The sequence below is a fragment of the Sminthopsis crassicaudata genome, chromosome 1 (genome assembly GCF_048593235.1).
Source record: "Sminthopsis crassicaudata isolate SCR6 chromosome 1, ASM4859323v1, whole genome shotgun sequence".
Lineage (NCBI taxonomy): Eukaryota > Metazoa > Chordata > Mammalia > Dasyuromorphia > Dasyuridae > Sminthopsis > Sminthopsis crassicaudata.
The window spans coordinates 556861639-556883788 of NC_133617.1; the positions used below are offsets into that span (position 1 = coordinate 556861639).

Sequence of the window (22150 nt, forward strand, 5' to 3'; positions counted from 1 at the left end):
ATGTTTCTGTTAGCATTCTTAGTTACCCCATTTGTGGGCCTATGACTCTCCCATTTAAATATGTGTAACAAATCACATTAATTAAAATAAATTGCTCTAACCAGTTGAGTTGTGTTTCAGATTGACTCTGAAGGCAATAAATTCAAATTAAAGGCTATGTTCCTCTTTCCTGGGCTTAGATATATTCTTTAATGCTTTAGTGCAAAGGAAGTCAACCACCTTGCAAAAGAACATCCATTTGGATTCCTGCAGAAGGAGCTGCATAAGTTGCATACATAGGGAGTTTTTATAACCACATAATAAACTTGTTGCTAAAATAAGCAAATAAAATAATAATTCATAGTATATAATATTAGTTTTCAATTGTATTGAACTACACTCTTTTGTAGAAATAAAATGGATTTATTTACATCAATTTTCCCATGAAGTATAAAAGAAAATAACTGAAAATCAGTGGGTTTATATTACATGGTCTTTTAATTGGTTGCCCCCCAAAAAAGTTTATGGCCACTGAGATATTAAATTAAATCAAAGAAAAGCAAGTTATTAGGGTGTAATTCACTTAAGTAGTTTATGAACAGCCTCATGCTTATAATTTCTAAAAGTAAAAATATGATTACTTTGTAGGATTTTGAATCAATGTGAATGAGCCCAGGCCAACAAAGAAAACAAAGGAAATTGAAAGGATATTTTAAAACATCATTGGGGGAAGGGAGATGAAAATCAAAAAAAGGATAGACCATTGCTTGGAGTAAATGATATGATGATAAATAGCAGAAGAGAAAAAAACAGAGCCACTCACTTTTTCTTTTGGAATTATCTTCTCTTCCAAGGAAAATCACCTTTGAATCATAAGGAATAGAACAAAAATGTTGATGTTCAATACTGTCTGACTTTTTGTGACCCCCATTTGGGATTTTCTTGGCAAAGATACTGGAGGAATGCTTTGCCATTTTCTTGTCCATCTTATTTTACAGATAGGGAAACTAAGGCAAACAGGGTTTAGTGACTTGCCCATAGTCACACAGCTAATAAATGTTTTAGGCTATATTTGAAGTTCCAAAGTTGAGTCTTATTAACTCCAGGCCTGCTCTATGCACTGCTAGTCAAGAGTTAATTGCCCTAGATCAGTTCTGGTCATCTGACCCAGATGAACGACATCCTTCAAAACTGAAAGAATTGATGTATAGGAGTGATATCAGAGCTATTTGAAAGAAATAATAGGAGAGGTACCTGAGGACCAGAAAAGGAAAATACTCCTTTCTTTTTAAGAAAAAAAAATGGACTCCATTAACTACAGACTGTTAAATTGTAATCCTGGTTACATTCTGGATTGAATGATTAAAGGGATAGTTAATGAATATCTAGAAAAGAAAGCATCGTATACACAAGAAGAATGTAACTTCATCAAGAACAAGTTATGCCAAATTAATTTCATTTCATTTTTTTGACAGAATTATTAGACTGACAGATAAGGTAAATGCTATAGATTAGTTTACCTAGATTATTGGAAAACTATAAAATGTGATAGAATGTCTTATGCTATTTTTGCAGAAAGATGGAGACTTGTGCACTGGCTGACAGTACAATTACAGGGATTTAGGAGTGGTTGAATGACATAAAAGGCAGTCATTAATGGTTCAATGCCAAATTGTAGAGAGTTCTCTAATGGAGTACCACAAAAAATCTGTGCTTGCTCCTATAATTTTTTACATTTTTGTCAGTGATTTAGATATTGGTAAAGCAGCATCACTTCACACATACACACAAACACACACACACACACACAAGACACTCAGTCATTTGATGTCTTCACTTTTTTCCTTTTTCTCATCACACTTCACTTCAATGTCTTCTCCATTATATTCTTCACATCTCTCATGTGAAGAAATGGCCCTTCTCCTGGCCAAAGAAAACCCTTGATGATGACATTCAATCTCGTGTTCTCCAGAAGTCTTTTCTCTCAGTCATTCTCACTCTCTCATTGATTATCAATCAGTCTTGCCCTGGATATTGGCTATTTCTCTGCTGTCTAAAGATACCCTCCTGTTTTCCCTTAATAGACAAAACAAAAAAAAAAAACCCCTCAATTTCTCTGCCATGCTGTATGTCTCCCGTTTTTTTTGGGGGGGTATCTACATTTAGTGCCTCCACTTCCTCTCACTCTCTTCAAAACTTATCTGCAGTCTCAAATTCATCATTCAAACAAAATTGCTAAATTACCAAAGTAGCCCCAAAGTTGCCAGTGATCTTAGTTGCCAAATGTAATTTCATTTTCTTAATCATCAGTCTATTTGTCCTTCCTGAAATCTCTGACAATATTAATCAACCTCTTCTCCTAGATACTCCTTTCTCTCTAGGTTTTCATACTCTCCTCTGCTTTTTCTTCTGTCTGAATATTCAGTTTCCTTTGCTGAAGCTTTTTTCCTGGTCTCATTTACTGTGAACTCAGAAAGATGATTTTCCTGATCCATTGTGTCACTCATCTGCCCCATACTCATTTTAGATTCTGCATGTCCAATAATAAATTTATTATTTTTCTCTCAAAACTCTCCCCTATTATCATAAAAAAAGGGAAAAGGACCCACATGTGCAAAAATGTTTGTGGATGCAGTTGGAGAATGGCTGAATAAGTTATGGTATATGAATGTTATGGAATATTATCATTCCATAAGAAATAATCAACAGGATAATTTCAGAGAGGCCTGGAGAAACTTAGTGAACTGATGCTGAGTGAAGTGAGTAGAACCAAGAAATCATCGAACATGGCAACAACAAGATTATATGATGATCAATTCTGATGGGCCTGGCTCTTTTCAATAAGATGATTCAGGCCAGTTCCAGTGATCTTGTGTTAGAGCTATCTTCACCCAGAGAAGGGACTGTAGAGACTGAGTGTGGATCACAACATAGCATTTTCACTCTTTTTTTTTGTTGCTCACTTTTTATTCCACTTTTTTTTCCTTTTTGATCTGATTTTTCTTGTGCAGCATAATAAATGTGGAAATATGTTTAGAAGAATTGCATAAATTTAACCTATATTGGATTACTGTCTAGGAGAGGGAATGAGGAAAATTTGGAACACAAAGTTTTGCAAAGGTGAATGTTGAATGCTATCTTTGCATGCATTTAAAAAAAAATCTATTATTTAAAAAAAAAAAAAACAAAAAAACAACTCTCCCCTCTTTCTAACTTCCCTAGTACCTAGGCTTACAATGTAGATATATCATCAACTCTTCTTGGGCTCCTCACCCCACATATCCAGCCAATCTATTGTGAAGTCTTATTATTTCTACTCTTGCAATATTTCTCATCCCCTTCTCTTTGCTTACAGTCACCACCTTCATGTAAACCCTTTCATTTCACCCCTCAACTATTATAGTAACCATTCTGGTCACACTTCCTGCTTTAAATCTCTCTTTAGTTTACAGACAGTCAAATCCATCTTTCCAAAGGGCAAGTCAAACCATGGCATTCTCATATTCATTAAATTCTAGTAGTTCTTAGTTACATCCATAATCCATGTTTGGCTCTTTAAAGTTCTTCACAACCTGGATCCTTCCTACCATTGCAATCTTCTGATACTTTTCTTTCCTTCACATAACTCAGGAATCCAATAATATGGGCTTTCTTGCTGTTGTTCACACATGACCCTCCATCTTCCAATTCTTTGCCTTTTAAGTGGCTCTCCTTTGCTTAGAATAATCTCCCTCTTCACCTCAGCTGACTTCAGTCAAGATTGAGGTCAAATCCCACCTTCTGCAGCTCTTTCTTGTTCTCTTTGTCTTCTCTCCCTTTTATTCTTTGTTGTGTCTTCCCTCTGAAATTATCTTCCATTTATATTTTATATATATATATATAATATATACATCATATATATATATGTATATATATATATATATGTATATATATATCACACTTAAACAATTTTTTTTTGCATCTAGTCCTTTATTCCCAACTCCATTAGATGGGAATTTAGAAGGCAAGGACTTCTAAAAGTCCACAACATCCTTCCAGAATGTGTGCCTTTTTTTGTATGTCCAACATTTACTACACTACTTGGCACATATTAAATACTCATTAAATGCTTGTTAACTGGAAAAAACAAAAACAAAACCAAAGAGATTTATTGAGCTCTCTCCTTTTAGTTTCTTTTTTATGTAGGGCTTACCATATTAATCTAAATATTACCCCCATATTTGTCCTAAATTGAATTGTTAAATTAGATATTGTGTATAACTTGTGATTTTTTTTTTTTTTTTTTTTTGATATATACTCAGGAGGGAGGAGAGGAAAATAAAGGTTTTTTTTTTCCTTTCAGAGAGATTTTTGTTTCAGAGGAGTGGCCTATATTCAGACCAATATAGTGTCAAACTTTTCCCTTTTACACTGGATTTTTCTTACTAATTAGCAAAGAAGTAGTCAACAGGATTGAGCCAGAAATCACTTCAAAGACATAACCTTTGCAGACAATAATTTGCCTTGCATGACTTTGGAAAGGCCTTTTCTGAAAGTAGTCTGTGATCCTGCTACTCCCAGCTTTGTAATCATTAATTCTTTGAGGGAAAAGTTTACAATTCAAATAAGAGGAGAAACAGAAGGAGAAAACAAACTAAAAAGAAGAATGACAGCTGTGGGGTTGAATTCTTGGTCTGTTATTTTGACCTTGGACAAGGTGCACTTACTCTCATCTGTAAAATAAAAGAAGCCAGCCTCTAAGGTCTTCTCTAGATTGAAATCCCAAGAGTTGTGGTTCTATTTAGGTTAGGGAAAAGAAAGTAGAGGGGTGATTTAATGACTGTTTCAAATATATGAAGAATTATGATCGAGTGCATAACAACTATTGATTCTCATTTTCCCTGAGGATAGAATAAAAGGACATGAGCTAAAACTACAGCTTAAGGCACTTAGGTCAGATGTAAGGGAGAATTTCCTGGCAGTGAGTGGTATTAAACATTGGCACACATTCTGAAAGGAGGTTGTGGAATCTCATCTAGAGATCTTATTAGAAGCCGGATAGAGCCTCGTATGTCTTGTATGATTTAGGAAAGGCCCTGCCTGCAGGCAAGGAGACTGTCCCTTCTAGTCCTAAGGTTTCACATGAAATATGGAGAACTACTTGGAGGAAAGATGCTGTTTATATTCAAGGAGCTACTATAATTTCAGGGTTATCCATTCAAAATTGTAGCACATTGCCTACCACTCTTGATGAATCACATTTTCTCAAATAGTTATTCCAAGACTCTCAAGCGGAGCAAGGCTATGTTATCTGTTCCCTCCCTCAAGTCTCTCCTCTGGGAGTGATTCGCAGAAGAACCTTCCTCAAGAAATGCGAGTCAAAAAAGGAGTCAGCTTCAGTTTCTGCAATTTCCCATTTCACTGAAAATGTCAGTGAATAGGTAGGGGGTGTTTCTGATATTACTATTAATAGATTTCCAGTGGGCCAAAGGAATTCTTATGTCCTCCTGCTATAGCTTCTCTAGAAGGAAGATAAGAAGCTCTAGCCGACAACCAAACGCTATTTATTAATTTGAGGAAAACTGCACTAGTTTCTTAAATTTTTATCACTAGTGGTAGATGTCACAAATAACATCATGCATGATTTTTTAATAGGCCTTTGATGGCAACAAAGACACCAATTAAATCCCTTTTATTCAATTATGGCTTTAAAATGTTCATAGCCTTGACCTGAATTTTATCAGTAAAATTCTATCAAAGAAGCAGCACAGTGTCACGGACATACTGTGCCTCAGAGTGCTGGCTATGGGGCTGAAGAAGTAAGTCATTTAACCTCATTTACCCCAGGCAGTGCTGGTATTGCAGTGCTGGGCCTAGAATCAAGAAGGCTCATCTTCCTGAGCTCAAATCCAGCCTCAGACACTTAATAGCTGGGTGACCCTGAGCAAATCACTTAACTTTGTTTGCTTTAGTTTCTTCACCTGTAAAATGAGCTGGAGAAGGAAATGACAAACCCTACCAGTATGTTTGCCAAGAAATCCCCAAAGAGTTTGAAATGGACTGAAGACAGAGTCTGAACACAGGGCTGAACAAGAAGTTCCCAGTCATTCTTCAGCTTTTAAGCTACAGAATTACCCCAGTGAAATCATAGTCCTGGGGGGAAAATGCTTCTCTGACATGGTTTGCTAAAATGGATTTTGATAATAATTTCTAGTATTTATAGAACCTCTACTATATGACCATCATTGTGCTAAGAGCTGTACAGTTATTTTCATTTGATCCTCATCATAATCCTGTGATGTAGATGCTTTTATGACCTTCATTGTACAATTGGGGAAACTGAGACAAACAAAAAAGTTGTGAAAGGCTTTGAATGGGAAAAATGAGATTTTGTTCCTGTATGCATTAGAAAACCACTGTAGTTGTGGGGGGAAGGGGGAAGAGAAGGGAGAAGGTACAGAAGGCAAAGAGGTACGAGATAATGAAATCTACACTTGGAGAAAATCACTTTAGTAGCTGAACAGAGGATGATGGGTTTTAGTGGAGAGAGATTTGAGGTAGGCAGAGCACCAGCAGGTATTTCAGTAACCTATGATAAGGGCCCACACTAGAGTGGTAGCAGGGTCAGAGGGGAAAGGGGGGCACATTCAGAGATACCGAAGAGGTAAAATTGACAGGTTTATCAAGAGATTGGATATGGAGCGTGAGAGTTAGTGAGGAATCCAGGATGACATGGAGTCTGAGGGATTGGATGGATGATGATATCCCTATAGTAACAGGAAAAGGGAAGATTTATGGAGGAAGATGCTCCAGTTTGGACATATTGAGTTTCCAGATAACTGAAAAGTAATTGGAGATGTGAGATTGGAGGTCAGCATACATTGGGGCAGCATAGGTAAATTTGAGAATAATTGCCACAGAGATGGCAACTAAATCCATGGAAACTAATGAGATCAAGAAGTAAAATGGCATAGGAGGAGAAGAGAAGAGGGCATGGAACAGAACTTAAGAGACAACTAGTTGGAGGAGATGAGAAGGGAATGGAATCACTTGAATAAAAAGAAGGGTTAGTCATAAGTTTTAAGGGCATTTCGTCATGGGTGAGACAGGGATGAAAGAAGAGAAAGTGGGAGAAGGCATCTGAGTGATAGGAGATGAAGAAGAGAAAAGTGAATTCTGTGAATTATAAGGCAAGGTTCTCGGCTGAGAGAATGAGGGGAGGAGGTGCCATGGGAGGTTTGAGAAAGGATAAAAAGTTTGAAAGAGCTGCTATAAAGAAGGGGATAGTAAATGGAGAAAAAGGTTGGCGTAAGGTTGCCTGGCTGGAAGGAGGGCCCATTTAGGTTTCTCCATCTTTTGATCCAGATGGCTCTGGAGGGAAAGTGAAGCAGGTGACCTTGCCCAGCCTCCCTCACTTAAAACCATTCTCTTGTATATGATGGTGTGACCACCCTGAAACCACAGTCCCTGTGAAAAAGGAGGACGAACAACAGCTTGTGCAGAAGTGAAGGCAGCAAATTGTGGGAGCGATCTAAGGCTAAGGCTGGGCAGGGCATAACTGGCAATTTAAAGAGGCCAAGGGTTCAAGGACTGACGGATGAGAAGGAGTGAGAGTGGCTAATACAGGGGAGATGGCCTGAATGATAATTGTGGAATCAAGGTTTCCACGAAGAGTAGGACTTTACAAGGGAAGGCAGAGGAGATGTGAAAGCTAATGGATAAGGGAATTTCTGAGCCCTTGAGCATGTAGTTGGTACAGTGATCCCAAGATCAAGGGCATAGTTGTGGCTGAGGGGGGCCAAGGAGCTCATGGGAGGGCAGCGGTTTGGATGTCTGAGGGAGAGTCACGATGGTCACTGGAGCTCCCTAGTATGAGGGCAGGAGGTGAAGAGGAGAGAAAATGGTGAACCATATAGCATCCTTACTGAGCAAGGAAGGGAAGTGACCTGGAGGTTGTAGATAGCAGACCTGGGATGGATGAAGAGGAACGGAACAGACCAGAGACAGGAGTTAGGAACTAACGAGAAGTTTGATTTAAAAGTGAGAGAAACGGCTCTCAAGCAGGGAGGCAGATTGGACACCCGTGCTCGGGGGCTGCGCCTAGTGGGGGAAGACCTCGATATTCATACGCGCAGTGAGTTGTAGCCCTGACGATGAAAACAACAGTGTGACAAATTTGATTCATCGCAGGGCTTCAGGACTAGAACTTGTCCTTTGTCCAGTGCTTGTCTGGGCTTAGAAAACACCCGGTGTATACAGTATACAGTATTATGTGATTTTGCCAGAGAATGAGATAGTCCAGAGGGTGAGCACAAAGGATTGTCGTTATGCCAGGCCTAGGACACAGGCTGCTGGCCGGGTCTTAGCGCAGGAAAAGTGTCTTCTAATATCTTGATGGCTTGTAGATATGAATGACATGATATCACAGTTTATGTCATGTACCCCTCAGTTGTATCCATTACCTTTCACTTCAAAGCTTCTTGAAAAATTGGTCTACACCCATGATAGCTCCCCTTTCATACTACCCCTCCTCTCCTGAGTCTACATCTTCTGACCCTGTCACTCTTTCTAAAAGGTCTCCAGGGACTTCCCATTTACCAAATCTAGTCACCGAATCTAGACCTCTCAGGGAATGACATTCAGCCAGATCCTCCTGATAATATTCTAGTCAGCCTCAGCTTCAGAAACAGAATATTAACTTACCCAGAACAAAAGAGGCAATGATGATATTTTATCATCAGACTGTGGATTGTGATTCTAGATCATTTGTAAGACTTTTAACTGTGGCAGAACAAGTGTGATTGTAGCTACAACCAAACTACTATAGAGGAGGTGGGCCGTTCCATCAAAGCAAGGTTTTTATGGATTCTGCATCATCTTTGCAAAACTGTTGTGTGGGCTAAATCAGTTTGTCCAAGAAGGGAGATCCAGGATTTGGAAATCTAAATCAAGGAATGCAGAAGGATTCCAAATGATTCCACCTCAGGAATGGAAAAGCTAGATCAGCATATCTGATGATAGGGATGCTGGAGAAACTGGGAAAGAGAAATTAAGGGATGAACCTTGAAGCAAGGCTCAGGATATGAGCTCTAAAAATGCCAGTGGTTGAATTTGTATGTTCTTGTCTTAATTATTAGTAATGCCATCCAACCTATTGATGTCTTCAGCAGTTCCTCAAGGGTATGGCAACAGTGGGGCCTGAGCAGTAACTTTAATAGCTTCACCTCATGCTCTTACTATTGTAATCAATGTTATTGTTTCAGTCATGATTCACTCCCCCTGACCCTATTTGAGGTTTTCTTGGAAGAAATACTGCCTTCTCCGGCTCATTTACATATACGTCTGAGGCAAAGAGGCTTAGATGATTTTGCTCAGGACCACACACCAGTAAGCGTCTGAAATCAGACTTGAATGCTGGAAGATGAGTCTTCCCAGTTCCAGGCCTGGTACTCTACCCACTGTACCACCTATAGTCATAGATAAAACGTGATAGCTGGCATTCATATAGAACTTAATACACATAATCTCATTTATCCTCACAGCAACTCTGCAAGACAAGTACAATCAGTAACAGCTACCAGTTCAATAAATGAGGAAAAGCTTAAGGGACTTGCCCACAGTCACAAAGCTAGTATATGTCAGAAATGGGGTTCAAACCCAACAGAAAATGCCTTAAAAGAGCCCTCTTCCCACTATATCAGAGAGTCCTTTCAACAGCAAGGTATCTACCAAGGGCCTCCTGTGTGTCCCTAAAGAACTTAAGGGTAATCCTGTCTTACAGGTGTTAGGCTTAAGCAGACTGTTTGTTGAATGAACAGATGGGGAGAGAGAATGTATATGTAAGAAAAATATCAGGTGCAAGATTGGTGTAGACAAATTCCATAGGAATTCAGAATGAGGGAAAGATTGTGATCTGTCATAACGATACATTTCCAATTAGGCTTTAAATGGCATGTGACAAACTAATGGATGATAAAATCAATTTTAACATCTGACCTGAGAAAGTTATTTTGTCCAGTTGAATGAGTTTGTGTTCCAAATTCTTCTTTCCTTATGTAATCTTTTTAAAAAATCTATAAAACAGTATAAATCTAGTGAGATAATTTGCACATTACTATCATAAATTGTTTGATATCATCATGCAATTCTTGGTATTTCTGGAAAGAGCACTAACAAGGCCAGTAATAGTGAAGCCAGTTTAAATGTCCTAAGATTACTAATTTCAATTATACTGATAGAAATTTTTGATGATTAGCCATCATCTTGATAGATATTTTTATTATCTGTTTTTGTGCTAGTGAATTTAAGGTTACTGTTTCTTCAAATCATTTATTACCTAATTAGAACATAATGGGTTCCATTTTTCTGACATTTCAGTGAAATATGAACTCTATCCTAAAGAATGAGTAGAATTTGCCTGATAGAAAGGAATGAGAAGCTATCTCAGAAAGAAGGTGGTAGGAAGGCAGCAAAATTGGAACACAAGGCTTTGAAAGGGTCAATGGTGAACAATTATCCTTGCATATGATTGAAAATAAAAAGCTTCAATTAAAAAAAAAACAAGGAAGGAGAAGAACATTTTAGGTAGGTGATTTCAAAGCAAAAATATAGGTAACACAGAAAATATTCGGGGGACAGTTTGATAGAAGAACAGAGGGAGGTAAAACTTAGCTGAGGCTGGACTTCAGGTAATATACATATATATGATCTGTCACTCTACACTCAAATCTTTTTAACCTGGTGAAATTTGCCAGGAATTGAGCACCACTTACAGACCGTTCTGGAACCCAGAGTCCACTCCAATCCCAATGAACCTTCAGAGGATTACTCTTAATTCAGGTGAAAGCAATTTTAGGGAAATTAATCTGGCAGAGAGTGCACAAGAATGGAGAAAGGAGAAGGCCAATCAATTAGCAATCTATGGCAGTTATGTAGTCATAAAGATAATAAAACCCTAAACTAGCACTGGTGGAAGCAAGTAGGAAGTGACAGTAAGGATGATAATGCAAAGAAGGAGTAGGGAGTACTCTAAAGTAGGTTATATAAGTGAGAGAAAGGGAAAGGAAGGGAAGTAAAATGAATTTGGAACCCAGATGTCAGCACTAGAGATAAAAATTTGGAAACTAGCTGCATAAATAAATAAGATCATCCAGGAAGAGAATGGAGAAATAAGAATAGAGAGCCTTCAGACCTTTCTTCAGAACTTTGGGGGGTTGACTAAGTTTAGGGTATAGAAGAAGAAAGAACCGAGGGACACAACATGATTTCCTCTGCTGTTCATATGATTCCTTATGAAACCAAAGGGAGAATGATGTATAGAGGAGATTTTTTTTTTTTTCTGAGAGAATAAAATCTAATACGACTTAGATTTTTATTCTACAGCTACCAACTGGAAGGGTAATTTGAAGTCATTAATTTGTCCAGATGGTTAATGTTGTTTAACAGTACAATTAACTAATAAATAATTGTAAAGTACTTTGTAAATATAAAGTGCTACATAAATGTTTAATAATAACATAAAATCTGGAGGCTTATTTCAAATAGCACTTTTATAGTCTAGTATTTTATTGGCATTTTAGGACAAATGCCAATAATATGAGAAGATGCCATCATTATCAAATATATTTGAAAAATACGAGACAGAGTATGGAGGAAAACAAAGACAGACTTGGCCATGCTGTGTTGCACAGGGAGTGAGTTGGTATTATAATTCTCCCTTATGAATGAAATGCCAGCAGCATGGTAGAAAAAAAGAACCAAACAACGAGAACGCTATCATCACAAGAAGTAGAGACTTTACTTTATTTCCATAGGGAGATGAAGCATCTATTAGACAGTCCAATTCTAAGAGCAGAGACAAGAGAAAGAAACTAGGGAATGAGAACTCTGGGGGAAATTCATTAGAGAAGGTTGTGGGAGCACTGAGTCCTTGCTTACGGCCTCATGACTTCAGAGGGTGGTGGATGGTGGATGCTGCATATTCTGACCTAAAGACTGATCTAGCTCATATTGGTTAGTGTGGTGTCCCCGTTTACTTAGACACTAAAGCAATTCTAGGTTGCTTCTGGGCTGCATTCTGCAGCTCTCTGCTAAGAATTCCCTCTTTCTAGTGGTTTCCTGTATGATCAAGTCCATTTTAAGATGGAAGCCTTACAATCTAGACCAATAACTCTGGGACAACCATAGGGTATCTGGAACTATAGTTCAGGAACACTTCCAAGGTTAATTTGTGAGCTTAGGTTGCACCCCACTAAAACAGAACATTATGTTGATTTTCTGTGTAGACTACTGGGAAGCATATTGTCAAGTGGAACTAAGGTGGGATCATCAGGGTTTACTCTTAGGGTGATGACATCCAGGGGGAACATTTCCTCTCCAATTCAATGCAGTGACTAAAGTTTCTATGTGCCTTGATTCAGGATGTTTGCTAGACAACAGAGCCTCACAGGCAACTTAATTTTTTTTTACCAATCCTGTTCCAGGGATCATGACAGACTGTGTAACCATTGTGAATCTCCTCTAGCTCCACGGTCCCTTTGCTGTGTAGTTCTCCTTTCTCAGAGATATATCTCCCGCATTCTGAATCCTTTTAGGGGGAGAGAAATCCCTCAGGAGACAAGCTCCCACTCCATTTTTTCCTTTATATGCACCTGTTGTTTCACCCTCTGCCTCACCATCATCCCTGCCCCTCACACCAGCTTCAGGTGAAAAAACTTCTAATTGTGTTTCTTCATGTTGATGCTTAAGTGAATATGAGCTATTTTCATTTATTAAATGAATTTGCTAATGATTCCTAACCCATATTACAAAATATATTAGGATTAGAGACTGATTAGAATCAGTGCGTATAGGTTTCTGAGATCAAAATGGCAAGATTTTGGTTGAGTAGTTGCTTCTGGTTTCATGATAAAGATGCTAAGGTTCAAGAAAATTAAAGATGGCTGAAGTGTAGCAAATCCAGTTCTCTCTCTTGTGGCTTATAATTCAAAAAGGTAATAAACTGACCTTTTATTAAATCTAAATGCAGAATGTTAAGATCATAGGTTTCAGCTAGAAAGGTTATTAGGATTCATACATACACAATCATTTCTTTGAGTAACTCCCCTTCTTTTCCAAATATAGTTTATTGACAAAGATGTGGTAGTGGGGGGGGGAGGGTGGTGGTAGAGGGAGTGGGTAGGATTTATATGGTGACAGAGTTGTGATTCTAGGAACCTTGACAGCCACTGTAGCTGAGAAATTAATTTTACCTGTTGGGGATTGTGTGTCTATCATCAATGAATAATAAGAATTTCAAAATAATACCAATAATCACATGAATGGATCACATCTGAATCTATTCTCATTGAGGCATTAAGGATATTTAAACTCCTAAAATCTAGCCCAGACTTATTTCAGATTACTAGAATTTTGAGGTTTTTACTTGTATTATTAGAGCAAAACAAAGATGAAATTCCTGTTTTTGTAAGAGAAGCAGAATTACAAAGATGCCTTCTTGATTCAACTTGAGCATTTTAGTGGGAGAACATCATCAAAATTGTTTTTCTGAACTGGACTAAAATCAATCTCATGTTTATTTAGAAAAGATTTAGTTAAAAATACTAACTTATTTATTTTCCTTCCCTTTCTTATTCTCTTTCCCAATTTCCCTAATTTTGAGGAGGAAAGATAGCTATGTAAATACACACACATTTATTTATTTATATTTTGTTCACATAACTGTGAAAAAGGAGAGGAAGTGAGAGAAATATAGACAAACATCACAAAATGCCCTTTCATATATAACATTTCTACAAATTCAAAATGCAACAGAAATCTGGAAAATCGGGAGTCTTTCCACGTTGTCTCAAAGATGTGTCGTTAGATTTCTGCCTCACAGGGCTTTTGTAAATATTATCTCCATTTGTTCAGATACAAAGCAGAAACAACAAATGATAGTCCTTTGATAAATACTTTTTATAATAGATTAGCATGATTTTTTAAAAAATCCTATACAAAGTTTACAAGTTTTAAGCCTTCCTGTTGCAAAGATAGAATACCAGACATAATTATGTGAAAGGGAAAAAAAAATCTATTTCTCCCTCAAGATTTGTTAAGCACAAAGGGAAGGAAACTAGGTGAGTAAATATAGTATTGATGCAATCTATTCTATAATAAAAATGAAGTTGATTTTGCCAAGACAAGGAAACAATTTTGATTTATGAACACTAAGATCCTTATAAAATGGTTCTCTAAGTGTCTCTGAGCTGCTGATTGTTATCTATAATTAAGCTAAAACTGGGGGGCGGGAGGAGAAAAAGGCAGCAATGTGGTGTAGCAGACAGAGAGCTATGTTCCAGTCTTGCCCTTGGCATGTTCTAGCTGGTTCATTGACCCCAGATAAGTCACTTGGCTTCTCAATGCCCAAAACAATTCCCAAAGGTATAAAACTGCAGATCATTTCCCTACTTCTGTTGGTAGAGGGAGTTTCCTCACCATGAAAATGCCTGATTTTGTCTTGCTACTTAAAAAAAAAAAAAATGTAGCAACTAGCCAATCCCTAAATTCCTAGATTTTTTTATGCTGTCTTTTTTTTTTTTTTTTTTTTTTTTTTTTTCTTTTTTCCTCCTGAGACAATTGGAGTTAAGTCACACAGCCAGGAAGTGTTAAGTGTCTGAGAGTAGATTTGAATTCAGGTCCTCCTGACTTTAGGGTTGGTGCTGTATCCACTATGTCACCTAGCTGCCAGTAAGGGTGACATTTCTAGGGGAAAATAAATTCCAGCACACTCTGTTTTCTTACTTTTGTCATCTTTCCCTATTGTGTTATGTACTGATTCATTTTGTACAAGCACCTAGTAAATGTAAGAATATTCTGGGAGGTAAATAACATCGTCTAATATCACTAATTACTACGGCACAATTATGCTGGGTCTGATTGTCACCCAGCTTCAGGATCTTCATCTTGAAATTTAGTGTGTATACAATTCATTTAGATTACATTCATTATACAGATTTTTTAATGAAACAAAGAGATTGTGCTTTCAATTTCCACAAGTGGAGATAGTGATTAAAATATTTATGCAGATATGCATATTTTGTTCTGTTGACATTCATAAAGAGATTTGTTTACCCAGCACAATGTTAACACCTTTAACAACAATAAAAGAGGGCAGAACGTAGTTTGTAAGATTGGTTTTGTTTTGAGAGTACTCATAAGATAATGTAATTTATTTAGAACCCTGCCCAAAGGAGAAAGACCACAGTTTTAGAAACATTATTGGGCTAATTTTGACCATGGTAAATGATACTTATAAAATGATTAAAGGCAACAATCGTCTTCATTTTGGTTTTTCTGATTAAGGGTTCTATTTGATGTTTTTGTCATTTGATGTTTTGTGGTTTATTGCATTGTGTTTAGTGGTTTTCAATCATATCTGACTCTTCATAATTCTATTAGGAGTTTTCTTAGTAAAAATACTGAAATGGTTTGCCATTTCCCTCTCTAGCTCCTTTTACAAATGAGGAACTGAAACAAACAGGGTTAAGTGATTTGCCCAGGATCACACAGCTAATGAGTGTCTGTGGTTGGATTTGAACTCAGGAAGATAAGTCTTTCTGATTTCAAGCTCAGTACTTTAACCACAGCCACCTAGCTTTTCCCCAGTTTGACAAATATATGCTAAGGTTTAGATTGTTGACTCATAAAACAGGTAGCAGAGGAATTTTTATGTTACAAAACTAGTTTTAGGTAGCTTTGTGAGTTCAACAGGAATGAATAGCAAAAACAGTTAAAATTCTTTTCCTACGTATACCATTTAGTCATTATGAGATCTTAGAAATACTGACAGTGGTTATTTAGAACAGCTATTAACATCCCCAACTCTGAGCAGCAGGGAGATGGAGAATCTTCTTATTTGCAAGTTATTATCAAAACTTGTTTTGGCTGTCACCCCAATCTGTCCTAAAGAGTTTCATCATATACATATATATGTACATATATATGTATATATCCATAAATACGCTAATTATGCATGCAAAAAAACTGGGGAATAGTTTTTTCACTGTATAGCATTTACTTATATTATCTCTGACAATTTACAGAACACCATTTCCTATAATTGCCTTGTGTGAGATAATATATTATTATTATTATCTCCACTTTATAGCAAGCATGGGGAAGTCCCTAGAAGTTCAGTGATTTGCCCATAGTATAATAAGTAAATGAGCAAGCCTGGGCTTGAACTGAAACCTTTTGATTCAAAAGTCAGTGCTCCAGAAAATAAAGATAAAAATTAAAATTAAAAAAAAGTCATTAATTCTTCTACCATATTAAGGATTTAGGAGCAAAAGAACTTAAGAGTTTATAAATAGGAGATATCTATGATTGAGTTAGAAAAGAATAGAAACCAGTTAAAGAGAAAAGAAAGAAATAGAAAGGGACAGTTATTATCACCATAGGAAGGAACTATGGCTCTTTTCAAGCTTTATCACTTGGTCATTTTGACTTATTCCCTTCCCTCTTCCATCACTCTTTCCTTATTTTTCCTTTCCTTTCCTGTGCCAGACTCCCTGAACTGATAAGGGTATTCTAAATGCACTAGTCCTGCTAAGAGACATGGTTAGATACTGGCTTCTTATTGGATAGTTTCACTTGGAAAGATAATTGCCTGCGTTTTATTTTCACTAATAATTAATGCAAAACCTTAAAAAGCCATTATCCCCCCTTCAGGCCTGCCCCCGTATCCCTTGATAGACTTTTTTTTTTTTTTAATATTTGAAAATCATATATAACAAATAATATGTTATAAGAGTGTTATCTCAACATTATATATGACAGAAAAGCAATAATAAGAAAAATAGTAAGACCTAACCAAAAACACATCAGAAACAGCATATATTCTAATTTTGATTTCATTCAAATTTACCTTGGCAAGTCATTAAATCACTTAGTGTGAACTTCATCATTTTAAAATGTGGATGGTTACTTTCTAATGAATGTTACACAAATGTCAGAAGAACTAAAAATATTATAATGAATTATTTTTTCTTAAAGCACTAAGTCTTATATAGAAAAAAGAGAGCCCCCCCCAATGTTTGGTTTGTTGTTTTGTTTTTTTTTTTGGCCACAAAATGGTCTCAATTGAGGACAGGATCCTTTCTGTAGAGCTCTTAGTTCACAAATCACATGAGATCTAAATTCAGGATTTCTTTATTGTAATCTTTATTGGCAACACTCCTACTACTGTAAAATAACATTAGACAATTCTCTATAATAACTATTCACATAATATTGGGTTTGGGTTTGGGTTTTTCCGATAGCATGACAGAAACAATAGCCCTGAGGACAATGCCCCACACATAGTGGTTTCCTTGTTGTTGGTCAATCGTTTTTTAGTCTCGGGTGACCCCATTTTGGGTTTTCTTGACAAAGACATTGAAATGTTTGCTCTTTCCTTCTCCAACTCATTTTATAAATGAGGAACAGAGGGTAAAGTGATTGTCCCAGGTCACACAGCCATTAAGTGTTTGAGGCCAGATATGAACTCAGGAAGATGAGTCTTTATGTCTCCAGATCTAGAACTGGACCACATAGTTGCCCATAATAGTTGCCAATAAATATTGATTGATTGATTAATAGATTTAATCTCTTCCCTATCCATTCCTGTCACTTCTAAGATCAAATATAAACTCTCTTTGCCATTGAAGGGCCTTCATTACCAGAACAGAGTCAGACAGGCAGAAGCACAACTGGAAAAGTCTGAGGGATTCAGCAACAGATCAGACAAATGGCAAAAAGATGGCTGAAGGAGTCACTTCCTTTCTAAACTTTGTTATACTACCACAACCCCTTTGCAGTGGGATGTAGCCATGTAGAAGTAGAATATCATATATGATTGTCAAATTTGATTAATATTTGGTTGATTTTGCTGAATTATTTTTTTCCTTTTTAAAATTTTTTTAATATAAGGAATGATTGAGGAAGGCATGGGGGAAAGAATAGATTTGTAAATAAAAATGACATAAAGATAAAACATAACAATAAAAACAGGTGTTAATGAATTTTAGTCCCCCTCCCAATTATGTATTATATTGGTTAGCAGGAATGCACAAAATTTCATACTTAATTATTTTCAAACCTTCTTGTATCCTAAAATAGTTTGCTAGGACTACACATAAGAGATTAATTAATATCTTAGAATTTCCTTTCCTGTTCTTGTTGCCCACTTTGCAAGAAGAGGTGCCAGTGACCTGGATTGCCCAAAAGGCCAAGAGCTGAAAGGTAGATGGCAGAGAAACAAAGTCTGAAATAGACCATAAGATCCTGAATAACTGAGTTAGCTGTAGTTTAAAAGGTAACAGAAATACTAAGCTATGTCTTTTCTTTCAGGTGGGAGATGAGGGCGGATGAAACCCTAGAAGAGGAAGAAAAAGTGATGCTGGAACATTTGAAAACAATGTGTTTGATCCAGAGCTCTTCTGCCTCAGATAACCCAGAGGAACAGTGATCTGCAAAAAAGGAAAAAAAAGGCAACTGATATATTTTAGGAAGTCTTAGCATGCCATGGAGCGTGTTTCATCCTAGAATCAGAATACACCTCAGATGTGCTGTGAAGCATGAAACCAGTGGCTTAAGTAAGCCCTGTACAGAAAATGAGTAGTTAGTTATTAAAGCATAAAGAACATAGTAGTGTCATATATTTTTTTTATTTTTAAAATTATAGTTTAAAATTGCCTTTTTAAACTTGTCTTCTTCTGTGATGTGACTGCTGCTACCTTGCATTCTCTTTGAATTTCTTTATTTTTTTCTCTTTGGATTTTTAAAGCATCTGTGAAAGTAGGCCAGATTCTTGGAAAATATCATCATTCCTCCTGGTTATTTGATATATGTGGACCACTACTAAAACAGAATGATATTCTTAAAGGGATAATGGTCATTCTAGTCCTCCAAGCCCAGAATTTTGAAGGCATCTTCAATTACTCAGCCACCATCAATCCCCAGATGCAGTCTATCACTAAGTCCCTCCTTTCTCTGTATTTCTTTGATGGGCCTCCATTAATTTTATAGCTGTAGTCTATAAGCTTTCTCCTGAATTACTACTACAGTAACTAATGTACCAGCCTCCCTACCTACCTCTAGCCTTTCCCTCACTGCACTTCTTTTCATTGCAGTAACAAGAGTTCTTTTTCTAAGGTAATCTTTGAATACAGGCACCTTGTTTCTCTTGCTGCTCCCATCAAATTAAAATTTCTTTAAATTAAATCAAATCCAAAGTGATGCTTTAAGTTCACCCACCCATTAGCCTCCCATCTTGCCAACTACGCTTGTCTCCTATACCCTCTGCTGTGTAAAAAGAGAAGCTATCTTCCCCCAAACCTGACAAATATGTTTATATCTGTAAAAACTGTAAAAATATATTGACACTCTCTCACCTCTGAGTCATCACCCTTAACATTGCCCTAACCAGAAATATCTACAACTTCCACTAAACTGTTCCTTTACCATCTCCAAAACTCATCCACTTTCAAGACAACCTTTCAGAAAATCACCTGCCTTTTTCCTATCTCCACTTCTCCTTCTTCCAGGCATTTATTATCACTCATGTCCATGTCATTAAAGGTCTACTCTAGCTACTACAGACCCATAGCTAATTATTGAAATTTATTTTCTGTCACTTGCATTTATATATATTATTATCTTTATATTTGCCATGATTATTGTCCTTATTCTTGAAGGCCTAATAGCGTGTTCTACATAGATGCAGCACTCACTAGCTGATTAATTGGCATAGTGTGGAATAATGTGTAAGACAACTGGTTAAAACCCCATTATAAGGTTCATTAGAGATCAAACATGGAGAATTGGTCTTCTCAGTAATAGGTCTTTCATTTCTCTATAATTCTTTTAAAATATTTTGGTGTTTTTTTATTTTAAAGGAAAAAGATTCTTTTATTTTGTTTTCTTACCATTTTTAAAAATGGGTTGAGTGCATTGAGGGATGGCAGCTACAGAGAATCTCTTGCTTTATTTCTTTAAATAAAAATGCACAAATGGCCTATGTAGCTGCCTGCCAAATAAACTACTTTATTTTTAAGAGTATACTTTATTTGGCCAGTATAGTCATGAGCCTAATGCTTTAGGACATGGCAGAAGGAATTTCTTAAAATGGGAGAAAGTTTTTTTTGTGTGTGTGACAGAAGAGGCAAACTAGTTTAAAAGTCTGCAGCTCGTAAATAGTTATGAGAAGAAAACTTTTAGAGTTTTGGACCTTCCCATTTTATTTTATTGATCCATTAAGTCAAAGATAGCTTATTAATCCATTATGTTGAATGTGAAGCTTACCATAAATACTTACTACAGCAATCAGCATAAGGCAACAAAGGATTTTATTGAAGTGACCTTGGTGCTTCCATATGTGCTAAACTTGAAGGAGAACTGTATGTTCTTTATTTAAATGAACACTAAAATGGAAAGTCACTATAAAAATAAATTGACCTGACAACCACATAGAAGAACTTATGAGGTCCTCAAATCTGGGTGGCTTTTCGTGGTGATTTCATCTGCCTAATGGTCATCTCCTAAAACCTATGGGGCCTGAACTAATTATACTAGGGATGAGACATTTCTCTTATCAATATTAGCCAATAGTAGGCGTGGTTCTTCTGGAACATCATTTTTCTCTTTTGATCCTATTTCAAACTGAAAGAAAAATATTGATGGGGGGTGGGGGGGTGGAGATTAGAACAGCTAACAAATGAGCAGATCTTTTGGCTCTGGACTATATTAACTCCATGAATTTACTGTCAGAGTAAGTGTCAGAAGGTGTATAATTAAAAATGTTAAATGACATATCACTGATTTTTTTTTTTGGAAAGACAGTTTTTGATTTATACTTAATGCCTTTCTTAAAGTACAATAAGGAGTGGTACTTCAAAAGACTTGCTCATTTTGACATCTGTTTCACAGTGACAAAAAATTAACAGTACAGAGGAAGCCAGTGCAGTTTTATTGAATTTACCTCCTTAAATTATTGTCTTCTTTACCTGGGAAGTATGAATCAGCCTATAAGTTGTCTTAAATTTATTTCATTTTTTAAAGGGAACTAGCCATATGTTTGTAAACTATCTATTCTGCATAACTCTCCCATTACATTTACTAACCTAGTAATGGATTTATAAAATAGATTATTATTAAGATTATTAGTAATTACTGTATGAAGTATCATTCCATACACAAATGCACATAAATGTTAAGGAATCCTAGCTTTTATTTTATAAATCTGTAAGATACATATTACTATATTCTCAGGATAAGTTTAGAACTTTGTTACATAAGTACCAACTGTAATCAAAGAATGAGAAATAAAAAGCATTTGTTTCTACTGGCCGGGTATGAGTCATAATGTTCTATTATCCTATTCCATACACTCTTGGGGAAAAAAGCCTTCTGGCATTTTATAATTAGCAATTTTTAATGTAGAGAAGCTATAAGTAGAGGCTTCAGTGAGACATATTCCTTGTAGGAGCACAGAAAGTTCTTGAGATTTAATGAGGAGCCCTACTAACAGGGGGTGTCACATTAGCCATTCACTGCTCCACTTAATGAAGAAATGAATCTGTTTTACCTCAGAGACATCACTTCATAGAACTAGGTCTAATGCCATAAACTCTTGTTCATCGGGAATCCAAAGAATGAGAAAGCCTAAGTAGCTCAAGTTTTCTTCTGACTCCAAAGGACAAATTACACACACATACACATGCAGATAAATTAAACCCATATGTAAATCCAAATTAAATAGATTCTAGGGTAGATGCAACTGTGGACAGGGCTTTGTTCAAAGATCCAGCAAGATATAAAGCAGGTGGATTCATCATGGAAGAGGTCCAGTGTAAATCCCAAGCAAAAGGCTTCCTGTTAATAGCATCATCTCAGAGATAACACTGAACTAACCAGCCACATCAAAGAATGTCATAAAATCGGCTTCCAGCTACAATGTGGAGGAGTGTCAGGTCACCAAACTGTAACAACACGAAGCTAGTTACGTCACCAAGTCTCTCTGCATGTGTGTGTACCTGTGTGTGCTTGCTCCGGTGTGTGCATATGTACACACAAACACACATGCACACATACAAACATACATATGTACACACATGTTTTCACAGCTACCCCCGCAGCTACACTGCCACAATCCAGGATTCACCCAGGGCTGGCC

General features: G+C 36.6%; 1 protein-coding gene across 6 annotated transcripts in view; it reads left to right on the forward strand.

Moving 5' to 3' along the window:
- Positions 1-21319, forward strand: part of KIAA0825 (KIAA0825 ortholog) — a 541416-nt gene extending 520097 nt beyond the window's left edge. For all 6 annotated transcript variants that reach the window (XM_074282080.1, XM_074282081.1, XM_074282079.1 and 3 more), the window contains one exon: positions 18328-21319. In XM_074282080.1, coding sequence (XP_074138181.1) covers positions 18328-18445 — 118 coding nt within the window. In that variant the 3' untranslated portion in view covers positions 18446-21319. The remainder of the gene's footprint in view (positions 1-18327) is intronic.
- Positions 21320-22150: the final 831 nt, after the last annotated feature.